We start from the raw sequence: 26,529 nt of genomic DNA, 5'->3' as shown, positions 1-26,529 counted from the left end.
TGCTGACTGCGCAGCGCGGGTCCAGAGGTCAGACCTTGCGTGGCGAGTGGGATCCCGACCCAGGCGGCTAAGCGCTGAATGTGACCCCACTCTGAGAGCACGAAACCAGGCCGGTGTTGCTCAGGGGGTCCCACCCTCCCCATCAGCCCAGGTACCCTGAGGTCCAGCACGCCATCCTGAGGACAGCCCACTGCGGGCCAGGTGGCGTGGGCAGAGGGTGGAGCCAGTCTGTCGGGGTCTGGGCCGGGTGGGTGGAGGGGAGGAAGGGGTGGGCGGAGCTGGGGCGGGGCCGTCCCTGAGCTGTCCCTCGCAGCTGGCTGGTCAGGCCCAGCCTACCTCTTGCCTGGGGATATGACCTGCACGCCTGGCAAAGCTACCGCCTGGGATGGCGAGGCCCCCCGGACCTGCCCACCCTGCAATCAGAACTACGATCTCACGGGCAAGGTGGGTGGGCACTGAGCTGGTTCTGAGGGACGCGCTGCCCTGTGCTCTGACTGCTGAGGCCCTGCTGTGTCTCTCTCCCCCAGCCCTTCTCTGCATCTGGGCTGGGCTCAGCCCCTGCCCGGGGGGCAGCTGAGCTTAACAGTGGAGAAAGCAGGGAGGGGTGGGGTGTTGAGATGGGGTAGGAACGGGGTTTCAGGCACGCCCCCTGGACTGGGCCCCAGCTAGTGCAGCCCAGAGCAGGTAACTCAGAAGACCTGCGGACCTCAACCCAATTTTCCTGTGCCACACAAGCCTCTCGCAGCCCCCCTGGTCCTCCCGATCCTAGGACTGCTTGGAGACGAGAAGGGCTCCCCCTGGAGGCGGGGCAGCTCATGACTGACACCTTTGGGGAATTGAGTTCCAAGGCAGGCCTTAGGTTTCGAGGGTCCCCACCTGTCCCCACATCCTACCCCTTTCCTTACTCCACCTTCCTTCCTGGCACCTCTCTCCTGCAATCAGATGAGCCCCCTCCTCTCAGGAAGCTGTCTCATGCGGGCAGGCTGGTTCCCTGTTCCTGCCGCCCCCCATGCCTTCCATGTGAGCAGATGCCAACAGGAGCTGCCAAAGGGATGCCGGTGGGCACAGGTGGGATCGGGGGAGAGTATCTGAGCACTGCAGTCTTCCTGGGGACCTGGGCTTCCTCCTCCTGCCCCAGGGCCCCAGGGCTCCCTCTCCATGGAAGCTTTGGGTCCCACCACCACTCCCTGAGAGCAGTTTCAGAGGAAGCCACAGAACCGTTGAGATAGGCGCGTGGTGTGTGCGCTCGCGGCAGGAAATGGGCCCTGCGCCCTCTGAGGACGGGGAGCTGTGGCCGGCCAGCCTCAGACGGGTGAGGGCCTCCTCCCGACCTCCGTGGCCCGCAGGCCTGCGAGGCTGTTTGCCTAGCAGGCGGGGAGTCTGGGCAGCTGTTTGTGCTTGGTGGGAAGGCCTGGCTGGCCTCGTTTGCTCAGGCCAGCTGTGATCTGTGAAGTACACACACACTGGCCAGCCCTCCCACCCCTGTTCAGGGACTGGGTCGCAGGAACCAGAGAGGAGCTCACCCCACGCCCACCCCTCAGCTGTCCCTTAGGCCAAGCCACATCTGCAGGAGGACCAGTCCCTGGCTGCCCCAGGCCTGTCCCCTCCCGACTGCCCACCCAAATGAACTAATTCCAGTGTCCCATGCCCACGGCATCTGAGCTGAGCCCCACAGTCAAGCTCAGAATCTTGGAGCTGATCCCCACGTAGTCCCTGCTCAACCAAGAAAATCCCAGCACTGGATCTAGATGCTAGAAAGGACCAAGGTCCCCTCTGCACATTCCCCAGAGAAGATGTGCAGGGACCAGCCCCTCCCCTGAGGCCAGGGGACATGCCCACCGCATACTCTGAGGTTCCCCTCCCCCGCCACTTGCAGTGACCCACTCGGCCAGGCCAGCTGGTATGCATGTGTTCCATCTCTCCCGAAAGGACTTTGAAGCTAAAGTCTCCATTTTCAGTGCAAACCTCCACTTTCTCTAACACGCTACACTTTTATTCACATGAAACATCACTGGGGACCGCCCCCCCATACCTGTCCGAACCCAAAAAGAAAGAAGCCCCAATAACAGTATTTTCAGAATACGCCCAGGCAAGCGACAGTGCCCCCTGGGAATCCCTTCCCAGGTAGTAACATGGCCCTGGCCCTGCCCACAGGTGTATACCAGAGTGCAATCCACACATGGGGGTGGGGGCAGAATCCCTGCCCACTGTGGCAAGGGGCAGATGTGACCAGAGTCCCCGCCGTGTGGTTCTCTGAGACCATCTGGGGGGACCTGTTAGTGTCACCTTGTGCTCCCACAACGTTGGGCAAGAACAGGAGGGCTAGAGGACAGCAAGGAGCGGGGAAGGCGTTGGCGGCAGCACAGACTTCCCAGAAGCAGGAGGCCCTTGTGCCCTCAGCGTCCATCCCCAGCCCCACTCCTCCTCCACTCTGTCACCTGCCCTCTCTGCACCCCCAGAAGCTCCCCAACTCCCCGTTAACCACCTCTGCCCCATCCCCTAGGTGATGCTTCTGGGAGACTCAGGCGTCGGCAAAACCTGTTTCCTGATCCAATTCAAAGATGGGGCCTTCCTGTCGGGGACCTTCCTGGCCACTGTCGGCATAGACTTCAGGGTGAGGTGGCTGCAGGCTCCTCCTCCCCCCCATGGCAAGCCACGGGCCATGGCTCAGGCATAGCAGCTGCCCTCTCTCTGCCCACCCCTGTGAGGCAGCAAGGATACCCCCACTCCTGCACAGGTTCAAAGAGTATGGGCTGAGCTCCCTGACATCTGGGGACATGAAAACCATCTCCTCTACTCCAAAACAAGACAGCTTCACTCACTGCCCTCAGAAAGGGGCCCTTTGCTAAGATCTGGAAGATCTGGGTGGCCTTTCTGAAGCTCCCAGGACGCACAGTGCGGCACTAGGCTTCAACTCTGGGCTGGCTCTGCAGGGACAAGAGTGGCCAACCCAAATCTCTCCCCTTCTCCCTGTGAACACCATATCCCTAGCCCTGCTTGGGGCCTGCAAACTGATCCACAGAAAAGAGTCCAAGATCTAACCAGCAGGTGGGGTCTGACCAGCCTGACGCCAGGACCTGCAGTTGCATTGGGAGAACGCAGGGGGCGGCAGGGAGACGGGGTCAGTAAGTCCAGCTTGGGGGGGGGGGGGGCCCAGGATTGCAGGTGGAGTGAGCGTGGGGGCCTCTCAATGCTAGGGTGATGGGAGTGAGGAAGGGACAGAAACTTTCCTGCCAACACCAGCCCTGTGCTGCCCACAGTGCCCTGCCCGCAGTCCCCCAGCGCAATTCTGGGGTTTCCTTCTGCCTGAACTGTGAGAATCAGAGCAGAAAAAGCACCCCCATCCAACCCCAGGGGGTGGGAAGCTCTGTCTGTGCAGCTGGCGTGCCAGGGGACAGGGGCCCTGCTACCCTGACATGACAGGGGAACAGGCGTCCGGTGCCCTCCCTACTCTGCACCCCTTTGCTTTTCAGAACAAGGTGGTGAGTGTGGATGGCGCAAGAGTGAAGCTGCAGGTGAGGCCGGAGGCTGGGCTGGGGGAGGGGGGCTGCAGGAGCCAGCGCCACTCCTGACCCTGAACCACAGGCAGCCTGCAGCCCTGCCCTGCAGCCTGGGGCAATTTCCTGTGGGGCCCATGAGAGCGGAAGCAGCTTTTGTTTGCTTGCTGTCTACAGAAGTAGCGGTTCCCAGGCACCCTGGCCTCTAGCTAAGGCAGCTCAAAATGCCTTCAGACGGGGACACGAGAGAGCAGAGCAGAGGGTGGCGTCCCTCCTGCGGTCTCTGCAGTCCCCTTGGCCTGGGCACCTCTATCCAGAAGGCTGGCTAGCTCCCCCAGCCCTCGGCCAGGCTCTGATGGGCCTCAGAACTCAAAGACTGCCACCCCACTCCCAGGAGTTCCCAGGCATCATTAGGAAGTCCCTGCCCTGCCACGGGCCTGGCTCATGCCACCTGCTCCCAGCATCCTTGTCCCCACCTCCTCTGACCACTTCTCTGTCCCCTTCCCAGATCTGGGACACTGCGGGGCAGGAGCGGTTCCGCAGTGTCACCCACGCTTACTACCGAGACGCCCAGGGTGAGTTCCCCGTGCTTGCCCTTCCCCAGTCCCGTCACACGCACACTGCTGGGCTGAGTGTTCTCTGCCGCCTGTCTCCCCTACAGCATTGCTGCTGCTCTATGACATCACCAACAGAGCTTCCTTCGACAACATCAGGGTAGGTCCCGCCACCTGCCACCCCCACCCCGGCTCTCTTAACCACCAGAAGACCTGACCCGCTTCCTGCTCTGTGCCGCCTTCTGAAAACACCTGGCGGTGACTCAGAAGTTGTACTCGACTCGCTATTGGGCCTTTTACTGCCATGCGGGCACGGAGGCCGGGCAAGCTGGCGTGCCCCAGCGCCACCTGCACAGCCCTGACTGATTCATGAGTGCACTGCTTGTCAAAGTGTCCACAGGGCCCCAGCTCCACCCTGCACAATTAGCCACAGAGGCCGAGGGCAGAGCCCGACCAGAAAGGTCTACACAACATCCAGCCCAATTCCCAAGAGAGTGAGTCAGACAGAATGACTGCCAGGTCCTACCCAAGCCCTCGGACTGCAGATGGTAATTCAGCAAACATCAGCGCCAGTTCTGTGTCCGACAGCACGTGCGCTTCCCGGGCTCCCTGCCCTCAACAGGGGGCAGTTTGTCTGTAAGCAAGCCAGAGGAATAAGGTACAGCAGGCGTCTCCCAAACGACCACAGCATGGTAAGAATCCCGTGCACAGATTCCAAAATGTTCAGTAGCAAAGGAACAGCTTTTCATTCCACCTTTCCACTCAGTTTTTAAAATAAAAATTAATTCTTTTCTTGGAAAGGCAGAATCAGAGAGAGAGCTCTTCCATCTCCTGGCTCACTCCTCACGTGGCTGCATCGGCAGGGGCTGGGTTGGGCCAAAGTCAGGAGATTGCAGCATTTTTCGGATCTTCACAGCTTTCCCAGGCACATGAGCAGGCAGCTGGATTGGAAGTGGAGCAGCCAGGACTTGAACTGGAGTCCATGTGAGATGCTGGCAACGGTTTTCTTGCTATGCCACAGCACCAGCCCCTTTACACTAACTTTATAAACTTTTTTTTTTTTTCTTTTTGGAAGGGGAAGGAAGACAGAGGGAGACAAACAGCTCCCACCTGCTTTCTCACTCCCCAGTTACCTAAAATGGCTGGGGCTGGGTCAGGCTGAAGCCTGGGACCAGGAACCCAATCTGAGTTCTCCCATGAGGGTTGCGTGGTCCCATCTATTTGAGCCATCATCTGCCGCCTCCCTAGGTCTGGAAACCTGAAACACAACTGTCCAAACTGGTGGCTTAACGGCTAGGTCCAAATGCTCAGCCCACCACAAACTCTTTTACATCCCCTTAGGGTTATTTAAAAAAGAAAGAAAGAAAATCCATAGCACTTATTTGACCACCTCCAACCAGGTAGTGACGCCCCGCAGACATCACTCATCAATCACAGAGCTCGCTGAGCCCTCACGTGCTCTGTGCTCTTGTCTCTCCCCGGGCGGGTCAGCAGGACAGTGGCCTGCTGTAGGCCTTGTCCTGGCTCAGCTTGCCTTCTCCCCCAGGCCTGGCTCACTGAGATTCACGAGTATGCCCAGAGGGATGTGGTGATCATGCTGCTAGGCAACAAGGTGAGTGGCTCCAAGCAGGGTCAGCCCTGCACCTCCTCTCCAGCAGCCTGGGCCCCACCCTGCCCCATACACGCCCGGAAATACTCATCCAGGCACCCTCCAAGCCGAGGACTCCCCAGGCTGCAGTTCAGAGGTCAAAGCATCTGCCAGTTTCTGCCCATCCCGTCTGCCTTGTCCAAGCATTGGCAGCAGTCCATCCAGGGAGGGTCTTAACCTGCCTTCAAGTCCAGGGTTACCCATTAGCCGCAGTTACAGCCAGCCCTGTGAGGCTGGGTCATCCACCAGCCTCCTGGAGCCTGGGCGTGAGGTGGGTGCCTGCTGGGCTGGGCAACACAGCCTGAAAAAGACAGAAAACAAAAATCACCCCGGAGCCTCAGGCATCTGCTCTCAGTGCCTTTGGCCACCAGCAGAGGGCAGGCAGCGCCTGCTCCTCTGGCAAACGCTGGGCCAGTTGGGGTCAAGGCTGCCTTCCCCCAGAGTGACCCATATCGGCTTGACAGGCGGATGTGAGCGGTGAAAGAGTGATCCGGTCGGAGGACGGGGAGACGCTGGCCAGGGTGAGTGGCCACTGGCGGGGCCAGGGCAGGGTGAAGGCTCGAGCAGCGGGGGCCGGCCCTGAGGACACCTCCTCTCCGCCTGCAGGAGTACGGCGTTCCCTTCATGGAGACCAGCGCCAAGACGGGCATGAACGTGGAGTTAGCCTTCCTGGCTATCGCCAAGTGAGAGCTGCAGGGGGAAGGGGCCCAGCCCGGGCAGGGTGGCTTGCGCTGGGGAAGCTCAGAGTTCCATTTGCTGAGAGCTGTTAAAAAGGGTGGAGGGGCACACACTTAAGTCTGTCCTCCCTCACACCTCTTGGTCTCCTAGGGAGTTGATCCACCGGGCGGGGCAGCAAACCCACGAGCCCAGCTTCCAGATCCGAGACTACGTGCAGTCTCAGAAACAACACTCCAGCTGTTGCACCCTTGCGTGAAAAACCCCACTTTCTCCCCAGCACTGGCTTCTTCTCCGAGGGGGCGGGGAGGCCCCCAGAGTCCCCTTCTGCAAAGGAGTGGACTCAACCCCCACCCCAGCTCCTTCTTGCCCTGGGATTGTAGCATCATTTAAAACATTCGCCTGGGTGGGGAACCAGGGTACAACTAAGTTAGGGCCTCAGCGGCCCACTTTTGCCTTCTGGGACTGAGGGACTCCCCCCAGGTCCCCACCCTGGGCAGTACCAGGGAGGCCCATGCACTTGCAGGTGTGTGAAGGCAGGCAGGAGACTCCATGCCTACTGTCACTTTAACTGCACAGGGGCTGGGCTGCCCCTCCATGTCCTGGGGAGTCACAGCTGTGGCTTTGGAGGCAGCCCACTCCCCAGGACAAGGGGAAGAGGATCAGAGACCAGGGTTGGCCTGTTTGGCCCTCTGGCCTTACCAAGCCCTTCCCAGTGGACACCTGGTGACCCTGGCTCATGTCTCTGCACTTCAGTTCCTAGGGAACCCCGCGCCTATCTGTCTTACCTGCCTCCTGCCTGCACCCCTAGCCACCATCCTATCCTCCAGTAGGTACAGCTGGTCTGGTAGTGCTTAGCTCTCCGGGGTCAAGAGTCGGATAAACTCCTGGCTCCTGGAGCAGGTGGCCGAAGCACCCCTGGTCCGTTCCCCCTAAGCCCAAGCTCCACCTCTTACCTGACCAGCGTGCCCTAGCACTTTTCAATGTTGAGGGTCCAACCTGCCCGGTGTCCTCTCTCACTGTGTCGGGTGAGGGAATGAGAGGTCATTCCTGTCTGGGGGCAGTGTGCCAAACAAGGTCACGTGGGTACACCTGCCCCCGGAGGCAGGGTGGGCAAAGGGCCAGCAAAGCGTTCAAACAGGACCAAGGTCACAGTTCCCAAAGTCCTGCTGTCCAATTCCAAGGAAGTGACCCTAAGATCCCCAGGTCATGACCGACAGGTACTTTGACCCCAGCCCTGCTGGCCAGGGGTGGAGTCAGAGGGGTGTTGGGGGGCGGTGAGAAAGAAAGCAGCACCTTGCTGAAGCTACCCAGAATGACAGCTGCCTGGAGCAGCTGGGGCCGGGACTTGGGCCGGATAAGGAAGCGCTCTGCGGGTGCTGCGGGGCAGAGCAGGGAGGAGCCTGACCTTGCCAGTCTATCCTAGGGCCCAGCAGGCAGCTTGCAGCAGATCCGATCACAGCGAGCGTCCTGGGCCTGCAGCGCGTGTTTTTCGGAATTAAATTGCAGTATTTTGGAAAATAACACCCTGTCTCTCCACTGCTTCTGCGAGGTGGGCCTGGGGGCGGGGTGCGATCCCGCGGGAGTGTCAGCTACGCAAGTGGCCGAGCTCGTCCACTCCTCGAGGTCGTCCTTCGGTGTTCTCAAATGGTCACCGCCCGCTTGGACAGACGGTCCCCAGGCCTCCGTGGCCAGCCTGGCACCTGGCAAGGGGGCGCTTGGGACGCTTATCGGGATCTTTATTTTTCTTTCTCCTCCTTCCCTGTGGAGTGACTTTCTTCTGCCCCTCCTACTCGAACCCGCGCCTCCCAAATTCACAAGACTCCAGTTGGGGAGCAGTGGGAGCTTGCCCCCTCCTCAGCCGGGATCGCAGCCCGTACTCCTGGACTCGGGTCCTGGGATAGAGCAAACTGCCTCCACCACTGGGGAAAAAAAGAAAAAAAAAAAAGGCCCTGGCTGCCAGGGAACTGGGGCGGTTTCCCTGGCAACAGGCGCGCGCACCTCCCCCTCCCCACCCACCCCCCACTTCAAACGAAGTTTTGGCGAAGAGCTGTGAGTGCATCAGGGTCCTGTAACCCGAAGGCCGCCTCTCCTCAGTCCCCACCACAGGTTGGGGGGAACCAGAAGGGCGCCTCCGGCTCCCCGGCCCCGGTACCTGACCCTCGCGCCGGGCGCCGCCCCTCCCGCCCCACTCCGGCACTTGGTAACAAACACTTCCACTTCCTGAGCCCGCTTTCTGGGCCCTCGGCGGGGCGCCGGCCGCGCGCAGGCCCGCCCCTCGGGCTGCCATTGGCCGGCACTGTTCACCCGGCCCGAGGCCCCGGCTTTCGGCAACTCTGAGTGGCCCTCGGTGGTCCACACCCTCGAGGGCGCCCCGCCCCCGGGATTAGGGGCCGGGACGGGTTCTGGAACGCTCAGACGCCGCGCGGGGAGGGGATTGGTCCGGGCTCGTCGTCCGTGCGTCTCGTCGCCGCTCTCCGGACACCTGCTGGCTCCTCGGTGTCCGGCGGAGTGCGGATCCTCCTGCCGCACCGCCCGCTTTCCCCCGTCCCGATTCGCAGAGCTGGGCCGTCCCGTCCCCGCACCCAAACCGGAGCCCGCTTGGCGCCGCTGAGCCGCTGCGGGGCGAGATGAGCGCGGACTCGGCGGCCGGGGCGCCCCTGCCCCGGCTCTGCTGCCTGGAGAAGGGTCCCAACGGCTACGGCTTCCATCTGCACGGGGAGAAGAGCAAGCTGGGCCAGTACATCCGGCTGGTGGAGCCGGGCTCCCCGGCCGAGAAGGCGGGGCTGCTGGCCGGGGACCGGCTGGTGGAGGTGAACGGCGAGAACGTGGAGAAGGAGACCCACCAGCAGGTGGTGAGCCGCATCCGCGCCGCGCTCAACGCCGTGCGCCTGCTGGTGGTCGACTCGGAGACGGACGAGCAGCTCAAGAAACTCGGCGTCCAGATCCGGGGGGAGATGCTGCGGGCCCAGCCGGGGCAGGCCAAGCCGCCGGCGGCCACCGAAGCAGATGAGCTGCACGAGGCCAACAAGAGCCCCCCGGAGCGGGTGAGTGCGCGCCGGGGCCGGGATTAGGGGTGCAGGGGGAAAGACCCGGGCGCCCCTGCTGCCCCTCCAGCCGCGGGGTGTCTAGAGGGAAGGAGCCTGCTTCCGCCCGGCGCCCCTGCTGTTTCCAAACTGCCGCGGGGCTGCGTCCCACGACCCCATCCCCCTCCGCAGAGCTCGGCGGGGAGCCAGGGTATCTTATCCTTAGCTCTGTTGGGGGCTGCCCTCGTGCCTTGGAAACCCCTTCCTGTTCCTCCGTGGAGTCCTGTCCTCCTCCTCCGAGCCCACGGCCCCTGTGTGGGTGGGTCCAGTGCGGTGTTGAAAGGCGAGTGTACCCTGTCTTCAGAAAGTTAGCGGAGTAGGAAGCGGGTTTGTGCCCGGTCCCGTGCGCGCGGATGAGGTAGGGGAGGAGGTGGCCCTTCCCCCGCCAGCCCGCCGGCCGGCCCGGTGTGTATATTAACCTCAACTCGCTGGACTTCATCCTCCGGGAGCCCAGGGTGACTCCGGAGAAGCAGGGAGGAAGCCCCGTGGTCTCAGGGCGCCGTGTGGGGGTGGGGCGCGTGGAGGAGGCGCGGAGGCGTCTGGGGGTGGTGTCTCTGCCACCCAGGAGGATTTATGAGTCTCAGGAATGTGAGGAGTAAGCGCAAGCTTGTATCAGGCCGCAGAGGGAGGACCTTGGAGAAGGGAGGGGTGGAGATGGCCGGGGGAGGGCGCGAGCAGCGGCCCGGGGAGCTGCCTGCCGTGGACAGGTGGTCCTTCCTTGACCTCGCCCACTCTCCTGCCCGCACAGCCAGCAGGCTGGTTGCTTCTTACCGGCGCTCCAAACAATCCCAGCTGGGACCAGCTGCAGGTGCGAGCCACGCGGGGGGTGGGGAGAGGCACCTGAGGGGCCGGTGTGGCACGGCCGTCCCTGGAACCGGGAGGATCCTACCTGGACAGAGAAAGAGCCCGGTTCAGCATGAAGGTGGAGACAGAGGCCCAGCTCGTTCGGTGGGAGCGAAGGAAGTGAGGTCACCGAGAACACTGTCCAGCCGGAATTGGGTGCCAGGAGTGCCAGGGCCGCCAGGCTCCTGCTTCCTGCCACTGCCAAGCTGGTAGAGGCTAGGGTTATGGGGTGAGGGGGTCAGAGCACCCCTGGTGAGGGGGGAAGCCAGGGAACTGAAACTCTGACCTCTGGCCCCAGGAAGAAGTTGGTCCTGAACTTTGTGCTGAGTGGGAGGATTAGCCATCCGCCTCCCCGTTTTCATTCCTAGGCTCCTGCTCATCAGGCCCCTCCCCCACCCGCGGGAGTCTCAGCTCCTTCCCCGGGCCCGTTGGTTTTGCTGCTGGTTCAGGGGGCCTGGGGAGGGGGCGGGGCTCACCTGGAAGCCTGCAGGGCCCAGCTCATGCACAAGCCTTTTGAGATACCCAAGAACCCGGCTTATACATACACACACTGCTTGGTGAAGTGGCCCTACATCTGCGGGCCAGCAGAACCACCTTGGGTTCTAGGACTCACCTGTAAAGTGAGGGCATTGGCCGAGTGGCACCTACCTTCTCACTGCATGTGCCCCTACTTAGCTTTTCAACTGAACTCCTTTAAAAAATGAAAGATTTATTTGTATTGCAAAGTCAGACATACAGAGGAGGAGAGACAGAAAGATCTTACATCGGTTGACTCACTTCCCCTAGCGGCTGCAGCGACAGGGACTGAGCTGAGCTGAGTTGAACTGAAGCCAGGAGCCAGGAGCCTCTTCCGGATCTCTCATGCAAGCACAGGGTGCCAAGGCTTTGAGTTGTTCTCGACAGCTTTTCCAGGCCACAAGCAGGGAGTTGGAGGGGAAGTGGGGCTGCCGGGATTAGAACTGGCGCCCACATGGGATCCTGGCATGTTCAAGGTGAGGACTTTAGCCACTAGGTTACCACACCGGGCCCTGAATTGAACTCCTTTAGGAGGCTTGAATGCACCCCCTACCTCACCCCCTGCTCCAGGCAATCAACCCCTTAAATTGTATTAAGAGCCACCCAATGCTGAAAATCCTGCTGGTAGAAGATGCCCTGTGCCAGGGTGATGAGGGTGACCCACTTTGCATCGGCAGGGCACCCCTTTCCTCTACACAGCATCTAGTTGAGGTCTGAATGTGCTTGCAGCAGCCAGGCTGTTCCAGTTCCATCCCCAGTTCTCAGAAATGCAGAAGGGGCCGTGTGGGAGCACTGGCCTGGGAAGACCAGGCATGGTGAGCAGTGACCAGGCAGCCAGCACTTGGCAGAGCAGTAAAGCTGCTGCTTGAGACGCCCATCTGAGTGGCTGGTTCGAGTCCCAGCTGCTGTGCTCCAGATCCCAGCCTATTACTAATGCATGCATATGCTGAGGGTCAGCAGGTGACAGGGCAGTGACCCGGGTCCTGGCCTCTCATGGGAGAGACCCTGCTTCAGCCAGTCTGGCCCCAGCTCTTACTGGCATTTGGAGAATAACTCACCCAAGCCAATGTAGATGCAGGATCTCTGTGTGGGTCTCTCTGTGTCTCTCTGCCTTTCAAAGAAAAAAAAAAAGCCACAGGGCAGAGCACGGGGCTGCCTGGCCGCTGGCCACCAAGTGAGCGGTCTGGTCTTTCTGGGCCAGGAGGGGGGTGTGCTGTGGTTGGCCTTTGTCTCTACGTTCATTCCAGTGCTCCGCTGCTTTAAGCTTCCTCCTACCCCGTGCCCGGGTCTCCTTCACTGCTGGTCAGTGACAAAGACCTAAACCAGCAAGACCTAAACTCTTGGGGCTTGACCCCTGGGCAGGCCCTAACCAGCTCAGCCGCACTAGCCTGGCAGTCTGGAGTTGGGTCATCTTTGTAAGCATCGACTTCCTCTTGTGTAAACCGTGGGTAGCAGCAGCCGCCTCCCGAGGCTGTCGGGACTGTGTGAGGGTGAGCGTGCAGTGAGTGCCCAGCCAGCAAGGGTTCATTTGGATTAACATTCAGCATTTGGATTAATAAGGAATTCTCAGGGGCAGGTATTTGGCACAGGGGGTGAATTGCCACTTGGGTCACCCCCATTCCCTGTCTGCTGTGAGTTCCAGCTCCTCTGCTTCCTAGCCAGTTTCCCGCTATTGCACGTCCTGGGAAGCGGCAGCTGATGGCTCAGGGACCTTGATCCCTGCTCCCCACAGGGATGACCATTGTGGGACGACGGGTTCGTCAGCTGCCACTGCCTGCACCCCACATTGGTGTGCTGCTTTGAGTCTATCCAGCCCCCTGCTAAGGGGCGTGGGGGCAGGCAGTGATGACTCAGGTATCTGAGTTCCTGCTACTCATGTGGGTGACCCTGCTGGGGCTTTTGGCTCTTGGCTTCAGCCTGGGTTAGTCCCAGCTGTTGTAACCATTGGGAGAGTAAACCAGCAGCAGGTGGAGGATCCATCGCTCTTACTCTGCCTTTCAAGTATGTCTCTCTCTCTCTTTTTTTTTTTTTTTTTGAGAGAGAGAGAGACCCAGATTGAGTGCCCAGCTCTTGGCTCCTGCCTGACCTAGCTCTGGCTGTTCAAGAGCATCTGATGGGTAAACCAGTCACTGGCAGGTTTCTATCACTCTGCCTTTACAATAAAAGGAGAAATAATCAATAAAAAAATAGCTCAGTGATCATTGCACCTGCTCCCATGGGGCAGTGAGTGCTCCGTGCCTCTCTGCTGGTGGGGCAGGTTCAGCAATGGCCGGGCCTGGTTCTTAGGCAGTGCTCAGTGGTGGTTACTGTGTCCTCTGCTGTCCCAGGGCCCCTGGAGTCGTGGCCACCTACTCTCACCTGCTCCTCCTTCTGATGCCCTACCCTCCGAGACTTGTCCAGTTTGCAGTGTCTGCAGGTGCTGCTCAGGTCACTCACCTCCATGGCACCTTGGCAGATCCAGCTCTTCTTCCCTCCTGCTCTTTGTCCTCATATCTTTTTTATTATTATTATTATCTGTAACTTTATTATTTATCTGCTGGTTCACTCCCTAAATGCCCATACTAGCTGGAGCTGGTTCAGGGCTGAGGCCAGAAGATGTGAGGAGCCAGGAACTGGTCCAGGTCTCCCACCTGGACTGCAAGCACCCACAGGCCTGAGCCATCGCTGCTGCCTCCCAGGGTCCACGTGGCAGGAAGCTGGAGTCGGACCCAGGTGCTCCAGTGCAGGACTTGGGTGTCTTAACCAGAGGCTTAACTTCAAGGCCAGGCACCCGCCCCATGTCTTATCTTTTTATCACTCGGAACATGCAATATTTTAGTCATATGTTCCTGACCGCCACCTCTTCTGCGTGGTAAGCCCTCAGGGTCATGACCGAGGTTTATTTGTGTTTATATCCCGAGCTCCGTGCCTGGCACGTGGTAGGGAGGTACTCAATAAATATTTTTGAATTAATGGGGGAATTACTCCCAGCCATAAGGAACCTTTGTCCCTGCTCATCTCCATCCAGGGCCAGCACATCTGGGTTTCTGCCACCGACACACCCAGAGATTGGCATTCCAGATAAACCTCTCCCTCCTCTTCCCTGCCTGCTGGCAGCTTCCATTTGAAGATTAGGCAGCCAGGCTCTAGGCCTTGGGTTGAGCCAGATTTGTGTTTGGAGCCCAGCACTGCCTGTTGTTGGCTCCAGGTCTCTGGGAGTTCCTTGGTCAGGCAAGCCTCAACTTCCATGTCTATGAAGTGGGGCTGTGGGAACCCCTCCCCTGGTGGGGTCGCTGGGCAGATGTGATGATAGGGGTGACAGCTTAAAGGGGCTCGTGCCTGCCACTGCTCTGACCACAGGGGCAGAAACAGCACCATCACCGCTATAGTTAGGTGGAGGGATGGTGCAGTTAGCTGGCAGCCTACCAGCCTCCTTGCCAGAGTGGGGGCACCTGTTCCCGACCTACCAGGCTGGAGTTTGGCAAGGTGGAAGTGTTTGGATTCAAGATGCACGGGCTGTGAGACAGATGGCACTGGTTCCTACTTGTCTGTTGTTAACTTTCTCCACTGGCAAATCAAGATAATCCTGGATTCGCTCCTTCAAGCTCCTATTCAGCTCACCCAGTCATCCTATAGCAGATTTCTTAGAGGGGACTGGACACCCTTCTCCTGCCCCGCCCCCCGCAGCCTTCCAACTTTCCCAGGAACCCTGGGAAAAATGAGAGAGCACATTGATAAGAACAAGGGCTGGCACTGTGGTGCAGGAGGTGAAGCTGCAGCCTGCAGTGCTGGCATCCATATGATGGTTGCCTGTTTGAGTCCCAGCTGCCTCCACTCCCAGTCAGCCCCCTGCACGTGCACCTGGGAAGGTAGCAGGAGCTGGCCAAGTGCTTGGATCCCGGGAGGCACATAGGAGACCTGGATGGAGTCCCAGGCTCTTGGCTTTGGCCTCAGCCAGACCTGACTTGTTAACCGCTGTTTGGGGAAGTGAACCAGGCAGATGGAAGGTCTCTGTCTCTTCATCTCTCTATAACTGTGCCATAAAATAATAAAAATTGAAAAATTACATGCAGAGTAATGCAATTTTCACAGTGCCCAGTCACACACCTAGTATTGCTCGGGCTGCTAAGCATCCATACATCTGTGATAAAACGACTCCCTTTGAAAGCTAGGATTCAGTACCGCCCTCCTGGACGTGGCTGCCTGCTCTGGAGGAGCGCGGGGGACGGAGGGGAAGGAGAACTCTGGGGCAAAGCATGTGGGCATCCATTACATTTTATTTTTAAATTTTTTTAAAGATTTATTTTTATTTTTATTGGAAAGGCAGATATACAAAGAGGAGGAGGGAAAGACAGATCTTCTGTCTCATGGTTCACTCCCCAAGTAAGCACAGTGACTGGAGCTGAGCCATTCCGGAGCCAGGAGCCAGGAGCTAGGGGCTTTTCCGTGTCTCCCACATGGGTGCAGGGTCCCAAGGCTTTGGGCCGTCCTCAACTGCTGTCCCAGGCCACAAGCAGGGAGCTGGATGGGAAGCAGGGCCGCTGGGATCAGAACCGGCGACCACATGCGATCCCAGCCCGTACAAGGCGAGGACTTTAACCACTATGCTATCGCGCCGGGCCCATCCAATACATTTTTACAGTATTAATTAGCTAAGGCTTTTTTTTTTTTTTTAAGATTTTTAATTTTTTTTATTGGAATGGCGGATATACAGAGAGGAGAGACAGAGAGGAAGATCTTCCATCCAATGGTTCCCTCCCCAAGCGACCGCAATGGCTGGAGCTGAGCCAACCCGAAGCCAGGAGCCTCCTCAGGGTCTCCCATGTGGGTGCAGGGTCCCAAAGCTTTGGGCCGTCCTCAACTGCATTCCCAGGCCATAGGCAGGGAACTGGATGGGAAGTGCGGCCACCGGGATTAGAACTGGTGCCCATATGGGATCCCAGCACATTCAAGGCGAGGACCTTAACCACTACACTATCTTTCCGGGCCCTCACAGTATTAATTAAAGAGAGAGAGCGAGCGAGCGAGCTCAGCTAAGGTTGTGGGGCTTGCAAGGCCTGTTCCCAAGGAGAGAGCAGGTCTCTGTGGTCCCAGCACTGGGCATTCTCTGCTACTGAGATCAGTAACTGCCCGGGAAAGGAAACTGCCAGCTGTTCCTCGTAGATGTCGCTGCGCCTGTCAATCAGCCAGCTGTCGTGTGCGCCTGGGAATGAACCTGTGCCTTGGCTCGCGTGCCCACCCACGTGGCAGATGTTAGTGCCTTTCTGTATGTGTGCAGACTGAGGCTGCGGAATGCCCTGTCCCGGCTGCCACAGCGCGAATGCCTGGGGCTGCATCAGGCTTGTGCTTGGAGGGCCCACAAGGGCCACCACACTGGCTTTCACGTAACCTGCAGGAACCAGCTTCCAGACGAAGATTCGTTTATCTCCTCGGCCCGGACAGACGCCATGAGGCTTCTCTGTCCTCTGTACCTAGTGAAGGACAGTTGGAGAGCAGAGACCTGCCCCTGCCCTGGGATGGGTGGGAGGGTGAAGGTGCGGCTGTATTCAGCATGCAGCAAATGCCTACTCAGTCCAGGTGAGGGCAGGACCCTGACCTCTCAGACATGAAAACTGGACCCTCGTGTCCTGCCTGTGGCAAGGTCATGGGTACTTGATCCCAACCACAGACACAGGACGTGGGGTTAGGGGAGCGCGTGGCCAGGAGAGAAGCCGCTGCGTCTGTGCCTTACCGGGTGGCAGCCACTGGCCACCGGGGGTCATGAGCCCCTGGACAGTGCTGGTCCCAGGGCAGAGCTGGGGATGTAAGAGTCCAACCTGGATATTCCTTGTCGGAAAAGCCTGAAACCGTTAGTGTTTTGGGTTTCCAGATTTTCTCAAATTTTGGAATATTGGCATATAATACATGAGATGTCTTAGGGATGTAACCCAAGTCTTCACAATTGATTTCTTTTCTGCGTGTGCATTTTAAAGATTTATTGGGAACAGCACCACTGCTGGATAAAGCTGCTGCCTTTCATGCTGGCTCCCATGGGGCATCAGTTGAAGTCTTGGCTGGCTGTTCCACTTCTGGTCCAGTTCCCTGCTATTGCACCTGGAAAAGCAGTAAAGGATGGCCCAGGTGCGTTGGGCCTGTGCTATCCGCACGGGAGACCTGGAAAACACTCCTGGCTTTGGCCTACTCTAGCCCAAGCCATTAATAGCCATTTGGGAAGTAAACCAACAAATGAAGCACTCTGTCTCTCCCTCTTTGTTTTTCCTTTATAATGTGGCTTCTAGGAAACGTTAAACTTCCAAACGGGCTTTTACATTCTATTCTGCCTTTGTGTTTTTGAGCCAGCTACTCCATCTCCTTAAACTCGAGTCCCTGCAGCTGTGAGGCGGAACTTAACAATCACCGTGGTCACAGGGTCAGAGAAAATAACACATAAAGCCAGCAGCACAGGGCCTGGGACATAGCAAGCATTCAGTCAGTGACAGCATGGAGTCCCAGTGTCACCAGCTCCTTTAAGGGCCTCGAGCAGCCTCTCGGGACAGCCCAGTGCAGTGGGAGGAGGGGCGGGATGAGGGGTGTTGGTGGAGCACTTGCTAGGCAGGCTGAGTGTCAGGCAAGGTCCGCCAGCCCTGAGTGCTGTCCGGCTGGGCAGTAGCCCAGGTTCCAGCCTGCCCAGCCCTGAGGAGGCCTGAGCCAAGCTGCTCCACAGTAGGTCTCTGGTTGGCACTGGAGGCACAACTGGCCTGGCTCAGGTCCCTGAGTCCCGGGTATACGGGAGCTAAGACTAGCTTATGCCCCAACCCTTCCCCTCACTGCCCTGCTATAGGAAAGGACCTCCTCCCACTCAGAACACAAAATGCAAGATCGAGGATTCTGGGAGTAGCATCCTTTGGTTCCAAGGGAAGAGTCCAGCATTCCTCAGGCTGCAGAGACGCGGGGCGGGGCAAGGGGTCCTGAAGGGCACCTGGAAGACACCAGAGTGTGGGGACACTGGCCGCCCAGCCTGTTGTCCTTCACCCAGGGCAAGGAGAGGACACGTCTCAGCCCAGATTTCCAGAGTCAGCCCTGTGTGCAGAACTGCCCCCCACCCAGGCCAGCATGTTCCAGCTTGCCCCAAGGACAGGGTCCTGTCACTCAGTGACACCCCAGCTCTCTCCATCTGGCTTGCTTGAGAAACCAATGCTAGACCCAATCCTGTGTTCCCAGAATCCCCAGAACAAACCATGCCTGCTCCCAGAGTGGCCAGGGCTTATAACCCCAACATATCCCCCAGATGCCACACGCCCTGGGCCGCTCCCTGCCCTGTCCCCTCCTCCTGTTGTCCAAGCTAATTTCCATGTGTGGTAAGGAAGACAGAGCCACAGCATTCTTGTTTGCATCAACTGGAGCCCAGGGTTGAGGCTGGACTAGGGAAGGGAGAAGGTGGTCACTTCTGTTGTCCTCTAGCCATTCTAGTGGTCTTCCTGCTCCTCCAACCCATGTCCCAGGGCTGCCTGCCAGCTGGAAGCATGCAAGCAGCCAGGCTCTTTCTAGAGGCTCCCTTCCCAAGGCATCCGCCAGGGAGAGGCCGAGCACCACGGGGCGTTGGCCCCCAGCCACAGCAGCCTGCCTTCTACCCCTGCCCCTCCCCCAAGGAGCAGCAGGGCGCGGGCCTGGACCTGCTTCTGCTCCCCGGAGACGTCACCAGGATTAGGGTATCGACTTTCCTGGCTTTCCAGGTGGCTGCTGGTGGCGCCTATTGAATTCCGTGCCCGCTGTCCGCTCCCTGGGATGCGTGGGTGGAGGTGATGGGGCGGCCACTCAGGCTGGGGCTGGGCTCCTAGGGAAGAGGAGGGCTGAGGTGGCAGAAGGGCCGTGGGGAAGGTCTGGAAGCTGTGCCAGCAGGGTGGGCCCGGCCTGCCTGATCCCTGGGCACATCTGGATTTTGACCCCTTCCTGAATGCCTTTCTGAATGCCTTGGTTCCCCTTGATTCTCTCCTACTCCCATTGCCCTGGGCCCTTCCGAGGCTGGCACCAAACATGGAGCCCCTGGGAGCTCCTGAGACCCACACACCAAGCTCAAGATGACCCAGGCTTAGCCCCCATGCCTATCCTCCTGTCCCCCAGGGCAGGTTCAAACCCTGCCCCATGGGCCCGGCGCGGTGGCGCAAGTGGTTAAGTCCTCGCCTTGCATGCCCGGGATCCCATATGGGCGCCGGTTCTAATCCCGGCAGCCCCGCTTCCCTTCCAGCTCCCTGCCTGTGGCCTGGGAAGGCAGTTGAGGACGGCCCAAAGCTTTGGGACCCTGCACCCGCGTGGGAGACCCGGAAGAGGCTCCTGGCTTCGGATCGGCATAGTATCGGCCCGTTGCGGCTCACTTGGGGAGTGAATCATCGGATGGAAGATCTTCCTCTCTGTCTCTCCTCTCTGTATATCCGCCTTTCCAATGAAAAAATAATAAAAATAAATCTTTAAAAAAAAAAAAAAAAAAAAAAAACAAACCCTGCCCCAGCCAGGGTGAGCTGGCCCAGGGGACTCTTGTAGCTCTAGCCTCCGCCCAGGCTAGAATGGGCCACTTGCCCAGTTGAGTCAGCTGGGGACACCTGGGTGGCTTCTCTCGGTAATATGGAAAACCCCTGTGTCCCCATGTCCGAGAAGGGTCATGTAGGTGTCTGAATGCAGGGAACATCTAGGCTTCCTGTCCCAGCACCCTGAAGTCTACCAAGAGTCCCCCAGCAGGTTCTGGGGTGGGGATGGGCCTGAGCCCCTTGGCATGGGTTCCCTTTGCCTTCCCCCACTGCCTCTCGTGGCTTGGTGGGCCTTGGTCTTTGAAAACGTATGTCACCTTTAGTGACACTTCTTGGGGGCAGCACCACGGGGGTGGGGGGGCACCAGTCAGCATAGCCCTAGTGACCAGGAAGTAGCCAGGGCCACCTGCACCCCTTCCCCCAACCCAGGCGTGTTAGCTGCCTGTCTCCCATGTGACCCCCACCAAGCCTTATCCTTCAGCTCAGTCTGTAGCGCTGGCTGAGAGGCCTGGGTACCCGGAAGCAAAGTGGTATTTCGTCAGCTCCCAGGCCGCCTCCCTGCACCAAGACTGTAGGCCCTCTGTGGCCCAGCTCTGCCAGGGCCTTAGCTCTCAGTGGGCTGCCCCGTTCTGAACATGAATCCCTGAGGACCATTGCACGGTGTGGCTGGCAGAGTGTGGGTCCCAGGGCAGGCCCAGGGTGGCCTCAAGCTGTTGGTCACCAGACTTTGGGCTCCCTGGCTCCGAGCCTGTTTGTCCACCCCCAAGGATCCGTGGCTCTGTGGTCCAGGGAAGGTGCTCTGGGACTGTCGCCTGGGCGGCAAAGGGCCAGGTCGCCCAGCCCAGGTGGCCAAGGCAGAAAGCTGAGCCTGTCTTGGTGGTGGCAACTGGTCAGACCTGTTCCTGCTGCCTGGCCCGGGGAGGGCCCGGCTGGCAGCTTTGCTGAGGGATTAGCTGGAGGGGAGAAGAGCTTCTTGGTATAAGCCCAGAATCTGATCAGGATCTTGGAGGGCCCCAGGGGAGGGGGGTGTCCTGCTGTGGGGAATGGGACGCCAGCTCTGCCTGCCCTGGTGTCCGCCTTGGCATCCGGGGCAGTGGGCACCGCCTTTTCACAGCTCACTTGGTTACCTTTGTCTCTGTGGTTGTCTGGGGCAAGGTGCCCTTAACCCAGGTTTGGGTCAGTGGCAGCCAGGGAACGGCCGCTCCACACCCCACACTGCACCGACATCCTGAAATACAGGCAAGACAAAGCCTCCTGAGCAAGCAGACAATCCCCTCAGCACCTCCAGCGAGCAGCAGGGGGACAGGCCCTGGCAGGTGGCAGCCACTCCGTGGGGCCCCCAAGCCCCCCTCGGCCTCACTTCCTACCTTCCCCTGCTTTCTCCACTGGGGGCTTGGGTTTCATAGCAGCTAAGTACCCCCTCCCCCCGCACCTGCCTCACTTCCTGGCCTAAGACCACCATGCGTTGACGCGGACAACAGGTGTAGCATAGGTGTGCGTGCAGATTTGGCAGTCAGAGTTTCCCGCACTCGTTCACCATCTCACTGGGCATCACCGTGGGCCTGGAAGGCTGGTGGCAGCAAGACTAGCCTAGCCATGAGGAACCGAGGCTGTGGGAAGGAAACAACTCCCAGGTCACGCACTGAGCAAACAGGGCAGCTGGAACCCTGACCGGCGCCTGTGTCCCACCAGCGACGCATGCTGGCTGCTGTGTGCCTCGTGGTGACCCAAGGCTGCTGTCTGGGCCAGCAGAACTGCCCAGGCTGTCGGGGGGGCGGGGGCAGTCCCTCTGCTCTGCTTCATCCCACAGCTTGCTTTTCCCAGCCTCTCCCCCTTGGGGTTCCCTGGGGCTGCCTGGGGTCTCTCTCTGTCATAGTTATCCCTAAACTTGGAGCTCCTAAGATGGCCCTGCCTGGCGGGACCCCTCCGTGTACTGCTCACATCACTGTCCTCCCTGCGCCCCCGACTTGGCCGTGGCCTTGGTGGGGCTGAGATAAGGGTTTACTGTAAACTGCTGACCGCTTTCAGTAAACAGGGGGCCCACACATTCCCAAGGCCCCAGCTGGGCCCATGACGGGGACGCTCCATTCCCTTACCCAGAAGGGCCAGGGTGAGCCGAACAGGAAGAGAGCTGAAGTAAGCTGCCAGGCACAGACCATCAGGAGGGGAGGGCTGTGGAGGCCAGCCTGGTCCCGTGCTAGGTTGGCGGCTCGGACAGGAACAGCGTGCCTGAAGCAGTTTTGCTGCAATGCTGGGTGTACTAAGATTTCGGAAGACTTTCCTCAGGGGAGGCAGGAGCTGGCAGAGCCAGGAGACACAGAGCCTGGAACTCATGGAATGGCAGTGATCCCCTCCTCTGTCTCCACAGCGTGAGCTCCGGCCTCGACTCTGTGCCATGAAGAAGGGCCCCAATGGCTATGGCTTCAACCTGCACAGCGACAAGACTCGGCCAGGCCAGTATATTCGTGCGGTGGATCCAGATTCTCCAGCCGAGGCCTCGGGACTCCGGGCCCAGGACCGCATTGTAGAGGTGACTTGATCACTTGCTTCCCCCAAACCCTTCCGGGCTTCTCCCTGCCTGCCTGAAGACCATCTGTCAGGCTCATCCGCCACCAGGCAGTCCCCACGGCACCCCATTGAGGCTCTGAGCTTGCGCCTTCTCTTGCCAAGCTCACAGAGAGGCCACGGGGACCCAGTGCCTGGGCAGGTCCCGGAATCCCAGACCTTTGAGCCGGAGATCAGCTTGTTCTAAACTGCTCAGTTGACGCGTGAGAAAGCCCAGGCCCCAGGAGGGAGTGGGCCCGCAGGCCTGGCCCTTCCCAGCTCCACAGCTGTGTTTATTTAGCCGTCCCCTCTGGATATTTCTTTGGCTTTTCCCACGTGTCCTGCCTTTCCCAGCTGACTGTCAAGTAGGAGGACCCCTGGCCCCGCCCGGGACCCTGATGGGGGGAGCTCCTTGTCCCCTCCCTTCCCCTCCCCCAAGCTGGGATCTGTGCCCGCAACCCGTGCCTTCCTGCCCCACAGGTGAATGGAGTCTGTGTGGAGGGCAAACAGCACGGGGACGTGGTGTCTGCCATTAAGGCCGGTGGGGATGAGGCCAAGCTGCTGGTGGTGGACAAGGAGACAGATGAGTTCTTCAAAAAATGCAGAGTGATCCCATCCTCGGAGCACTTGAAGGGTGAGCCGGGTGACAGACTGATCGACAGCTGCTGGAGGCCTGGACGCACCCCCATGTCCATCGGGGGAGGCCAGTCCAGAGATGGTTGCTTGGGGGAAGAACGGGACCCAGCAAGGGGAGAGGAAGCGGGGATTACCGGCAGGCTTCTGTGAGTGGGTGCCCTGGCTTGCCGTGGTGAGAGCTGGGCACCACTGGGAGGTCTGGGCTGCAATCCCTGCACTATCTTGGGGCCCTGGTGATGCCAGGAAAGGGTTAATTCTTAGGAGGCCTCCAGCCTGTGCTGGTTAGATTAGAGTCCAATGACAGGGGCCCTCTGCCTCCCCCTCCCCCTTGTTGTCTTGGAAACTGTTGGCTCTGGAGAACAGTGGGTCCCCCCTAGGTCCCTGGGCCCCTGCCTTCCCCTTCCCCCACAATGCTCCTTCCCAAGCCTGGTACCTCCCCCTACCCATGCTGAGCCAAATGGGGCAGGGCTACTTTGGCAGGGCAGGGAATGGGTTAAGCAGCCTCTGATCCCCGTTCTGGACTTTCTCCCTGGGAAGATGGCTCAGGGAATGAGGTGCCTGGCAGGCCACACTGAGGCTGGAACCTCTGGACTTTGCCACGGGTGAGGCTTCTCTGAAGGTCAGGGTTCTGTATGTAGGTAAGGGTCCACGTGACCCAGGCCCCAACCAAGGGACTCTGGAGAGGAGGGTCCAGTGCCCTCTAGCTCTGGGAAATCCTTGAACACTCTGGGCCTGGGGGATGGTGCTCCATCTGCCCCAACTTACGGAGATGAACCCCTTCTAGCACATGGTGAGGAGGGGTTGCTAAGACCCGGAGGCACTCCAGTCTTGCTCTTGGGGATCCATCCCAGGGGCTCCATTAGGTCTCCAGAAGCTGGACCCTGCTCCTGCAGCCTGCCCCTGGACATCTACAACACCCAGAGTTCCCTGCCAACAGGCTATGGGAGTCAGAAGCAGGGTCCCTGGCCGTGCCCTGGAGTGGGGACACGGGTGCCCAAGGATTGTCACTCGAGAGCTCAGAAGGCCCACCAGTGCCTAGAACTGGAACAGCCTCCACCTAGGAAGCCAGGTAGGGTAACCCCGGGCATGCGCTGTCGCCAGGTTCCCATTGGCTAGGGGGAGAGGCTGCTCAGGACATGGCCCCTTCATCTGCAGGCTGACAGGTAGGCCTCGGTGCCACTGTTCTCTCTGCTGAGGTAGGTCTTAACTCTAACCTGGGCAGGCATTTGGGCCTGCCCCCAGCCTCCACTGGTGTGGAATCCCTGGTACTTAGCCTCTGAAATCTGTAATGTTTAACCAGTTTCCCAAGTAGGAGTCGGGGAGCCAGCCTGGAATTTCAACCTCAGGGAGGACAATAGGTTTTCATACAGCTCATATAACCCAAGACCAGCTTGTGTTTTCTGAATGAAACAAAATGGAAAATAGCAGAGCACTACCCTGTCATATAGTTCTGTGATTCTTACATAATCTGCATGTGTCAGGTTGTTAAGACAGGATCTGTAATCACTGCAAGCTACAGACAAGGGCACCTGGCCTGATCCATCCCCCACGCCCCTTGTCCCGCCTGCACTCCGCACTGCCTTCCCCAAAGCTCTGGGCTCACCTCTGCCCTCTCTCCTAGGTCCGTTGCCGGAGCCCTTCACCAATGGGGAAATTCAGAAGGTAAGGACAACTGCGTCAGGCTGAGAGGCTGAAACCTTGGGTGCCTGGTCCCAGTTCCTCCCCGAGCTCCAAGCTGTGGACTAGCCAGTGCGCCCCTCAGTCGGGAGAGGGCAGCCTGGCCATGCCCCTCTTGCAGGCCGCCATCCTGGTGACAGGTCCCTGCCTCCAGCACCCCACTGGACAGAGGCGGCCATTCTTCCCCCCAAGAACAGAGCTTCAGTGTCTGGCTGTGGACGCTGGGGCCTCTGCTCCTCAGAGTTGGGGTTGGAAGAACAAAGCCCCTCTCCCACCCCCCCTTCAGGCAAGAGGAAGGGGGTGAGTGAGGCTAGGGGAGAGCCGGGCCCTGGGGCCAGCCCAAGCCTTGGAGGAACCCAGGAAGGGGGCTGGGTGCCAAGTGGATGCCCTCACCAAAGCCTCCACTCTGGGACTAGCCAACTGCGGCCACGGGGTGGGAACTCTTCAGGGTCTGCCTCGAGGCGTCCCTTCCCCAGGGGCTTCTGCTGAGGGACCTGGCAGAGGAGGGTCCTTGAGCCCCCGATGGGAGTCTATAGAACTCTCCATCCACCCTGTTCCTTCAAGGCCCAGCCTGGCTTTCTGAGGTTCCTGGGGCTGAGTGGCCGCAGAAGGTTCAAGGAGCACCCCATCCCATGTTTCCCATGCTAAGAGTGCTAGAGCCCTAGGCAGCTAGGTCACTGGCCAAGAGGTGAGTTAGTGCGTGGAGGCCACATAGTAGGGACCCAAGGAGGCAGTTGAGCTCTTGAATCTCCTGACAGCTATGGCCCTACAGCTCCTCCGAGTCCGGGCTGGGCCGGCCCTGGGGGTGGACCGCTGCCCTCTGATCCTTGAAGGAATGTGAAAATGTAAATCTGCTAGAGCCTAGAACTGGGGCAGGGCTCGGTCAGAGCAGCGGACCCCATACCTCACCAGTGCACGCCCCTCTCTCTGTACCAGGAGAACAGCTCTGAAGCACTGGCTCCAGGGACCTCCGAGAGCCCCCGGCCAGCCCTGGCGAGGTCTGCCTCCAGTGACACCAGTGAGGAGGTGAGCCGACCAACTGGGCAGGGGGCGGTGGCTGTGTTCCTGGAGCCAATTTCCAGCCTGCCCTGGTGGTCACATGCTGAGCCACTTTCTGTTCTTATGACCTGGCTTGCCTGGGCACTGCAGAGGCTGAGCACAGGGGAGCTTAGGGAGCTGCTCGGCTTGCTGCTCCTCCACCCTCTCTACTCCGTTCTCTCAACAGCTGGCTTCCCAAGACAGCCCCAAGAGAGAGGACTCCACGGCACCCTCGTCTACCTCCTCCTCCTCCGACCCCATCCTGGACTTCAACATCTCGCTGGCCGTGGCCAAAGAGAGGGCTCACCAGAAGCGCAGCAGCAAACGGGCCCCCCAGATGGACTGGAGCAAGAAAAACGAACTCTTCAGCAATCTCTGAACGCCCAGCCACTCCCGCCTTCCTTCCTCCTACCCCCCCCACACCCCACCCCTGCCAGTTCCCCTCGAATCCACGCACCAATCAGCACCAGCATCCTCCTCCTTGGCCATCTCATTTTTCTACTGAACTATTTGCTTCCCTGTCTTAGGGAAGGTGAATGTTCTGTCCCATCCAATCACACATCTCCCCGAGTGCCTCTCTCCCAGGCTGCCCACAGCTACCCTTTCTTGGGACATCACTGGGACCTGCTCTTGAGCCAGAATGGTGTGGGACCAGGCAGGTGGTTACCTTCCTTCACGACCTTGCACGGTGACCAAGGAACACTGGCAGCCACAGCTTGCTGGGTGGGATGACCACTGTCCTTGGCAGCTGTGGCATGCACATCTTATTTTTGTTCGTTTGATTTTTATTTTTTAACGAGTGCATGTCAGTTCAGAGGGATGCTCCTTTCCTTGATTAACGGTGATTTGCGTTGTTGTTGCGTCCAGGGCACAGCAGCAGCCTCAGCCTTAAAACTCTCATCCTTGCTCTTCCTCCCCCGGAGGCCACGCGTGGGGAGGGCTTGGTTAGCCCTCCCAGCCCTGAGCCAGGCCCCTATTGTAAGGAAACTCCTCAGAAATTAACTCATTCCTGCAAACCGCTCCTGTTTTCGTGTCTTCCTTTGGAGTTTTCTTGGCCCTGGGACCCCTTCTCAGTAGAACTAAGAAATGACAAGCCCCCACAGCCGCCCTAGGCATACCCCCCAGAAGTCTAGGCCCCGGGTCCGGATGGCTTTGTGGCCTGGAGTCTGTGCAGAAGTCTGGGGGCGACCAGGACACCCACCACCACCATTCCCGAGTGTTTAGCTCAGGGTCACAAAGGGCTGTAGGCGCTGCCAGGGGACCAGGGCCCCTTAAACAGGAATGTTGATCTAGGAAAGCAGGAGGGGCCTGGCTTCGTGTTTAGATCACTGGGAG

At 59.4% G+C, this 26,529-nt stretch overlaps 2 protein-coding genes across 7 annotated transcripts in view; both read left to right on the top strand.

Annotated features, from left to right (window-relative positions):
* RAB37 (RAB37, member RAS oncogene family) overlaps nt 1–25,318 on the top strand; it is a 67,618-nt gene extending 42,300 nt beyond the window's left edge. The window contains exons 1-10 of one of the 5 annotated variants that reach the window (XR_005884814.1): nt 327–444; nt 2,504–2,614; nt 3,474–3,515; nt 4,006–4,072; nt 4,159–4,211; nt 5,598–5,663; nt 6,164–6,220; nt 6,306–6,382; nt 6,528–6,983; nt 25,308–25,318. Coding sequence is in view for 4 of the 5 variants with exons in the window: in XM_040989723.1 (XP_040845657.1) it covers nt 352–444; nt 2,504–2,614; nt 3,474–3,515; nt 4,006–4,072; nt 4,159–4,211; nt 5,598–5,663; nt 6,164–6,220; nt 6,306–6,382; nt 6,528–6,633 (672 nt within the window). In the remaining variant the exon portion in view is untranslated. Of the gene's footprint in view, nt 1–326; nt 445–961; nt 1,021–2,503; nt 2,615–3,473; nt 3,516–4,005; nt 4,073–4,158; nt 4,212–5,597; nt 5,664–6,163; nt 6,221–6,305; nt 6,383–6,527; nt 7,899–25,307 lie in introns of those variants that run through there. The other 4 variants (XM_040989725.1, XM_040989723.1, XM_040989726.1 and 1 more) reach the window with 4 other exon arrangements.
* Nucleotides 8,780–26,212, top strand: SLC9A3R1 (SLC9A3 regulator 1). Of its 2 annotated transcripts, XM_040989718.1 has the most exons (7): nt 8,780–9,407; nt 20,259–20,275; nt 21,668–21,829; nt 22,324–22,477; nt 24,101–24,141; nt 25,093–25,182; nt 25,382–26,212. In XM_040989718.1, the coding sequence occupies exons 1-7, from the start codon at nt 9,005–9,007 to the stop codon at nt 25,571–25,573; spliced, it is 1,059 nt and encodes a 352-aa protein (XP_040845652.1). In that variant the 5' UTR covers nt 8,780–9,004; the 3' UTR covers nt 25,574–26,212. The 2 variants fall into 2 exon arrangements, with proteins under 2 accessions (XP_040845652.1, XP_040845651.1); XM_040989717.1 differs by lacking the exon at nt 20,259–20,275 and having other exon boundaries at nt 8,781–9,421.
* The last annotated feature ends 317 nt before the right edge of the window (nt 26,213–26,529 follow it).

Source organism: Ochotona curzoniae, unplaced genomic scaffold (genome assembly GCF_017591425.1).
Source record: "Ochotona curzoniae isolate NIBS_2020 unplaced genomic scaffold, NIBS_Ocur_1.0 contig_523, whole genome shotgun sequence".
In the NCBI taxonomy this organism is placed as follows: Eukaryota; Metazoa; Chordata; class Mammalia; order Lagomorpha; family Ochotonidae; genus Ochotona; species Ochotona curzoniae.
Note: the sequence above shows the minus strand (reverse complement) of the source record. Positions and strands in the feature narration are given on the sequence as shown.

Bases quoted from the DNA above. Each gene is read 5' to 3' on its own strand.
- SLC9A3R1 (XM_040989718.1), top strand. From the start codon at position 9,005: ATGAGCGCGGACTCGGCGGCCGGGGCGCCCCTGCCCCGGCTCTGCTGC. The intron at 21,830-22,323 runs GTGACTTGATCA...CCTGCCCCACAG, and splicing joins CCCAGGACCGCATTGTAGAG to GTGAATGGAGTCTGTGTGGA. The intron at 25,183-25,381 runs GTGAGCCGACCA...TTCTCTCAACAG, and splicing joins CCAGTGACACCAGTGAGGAG to CTGGCTTCCCAAGACAGCCC.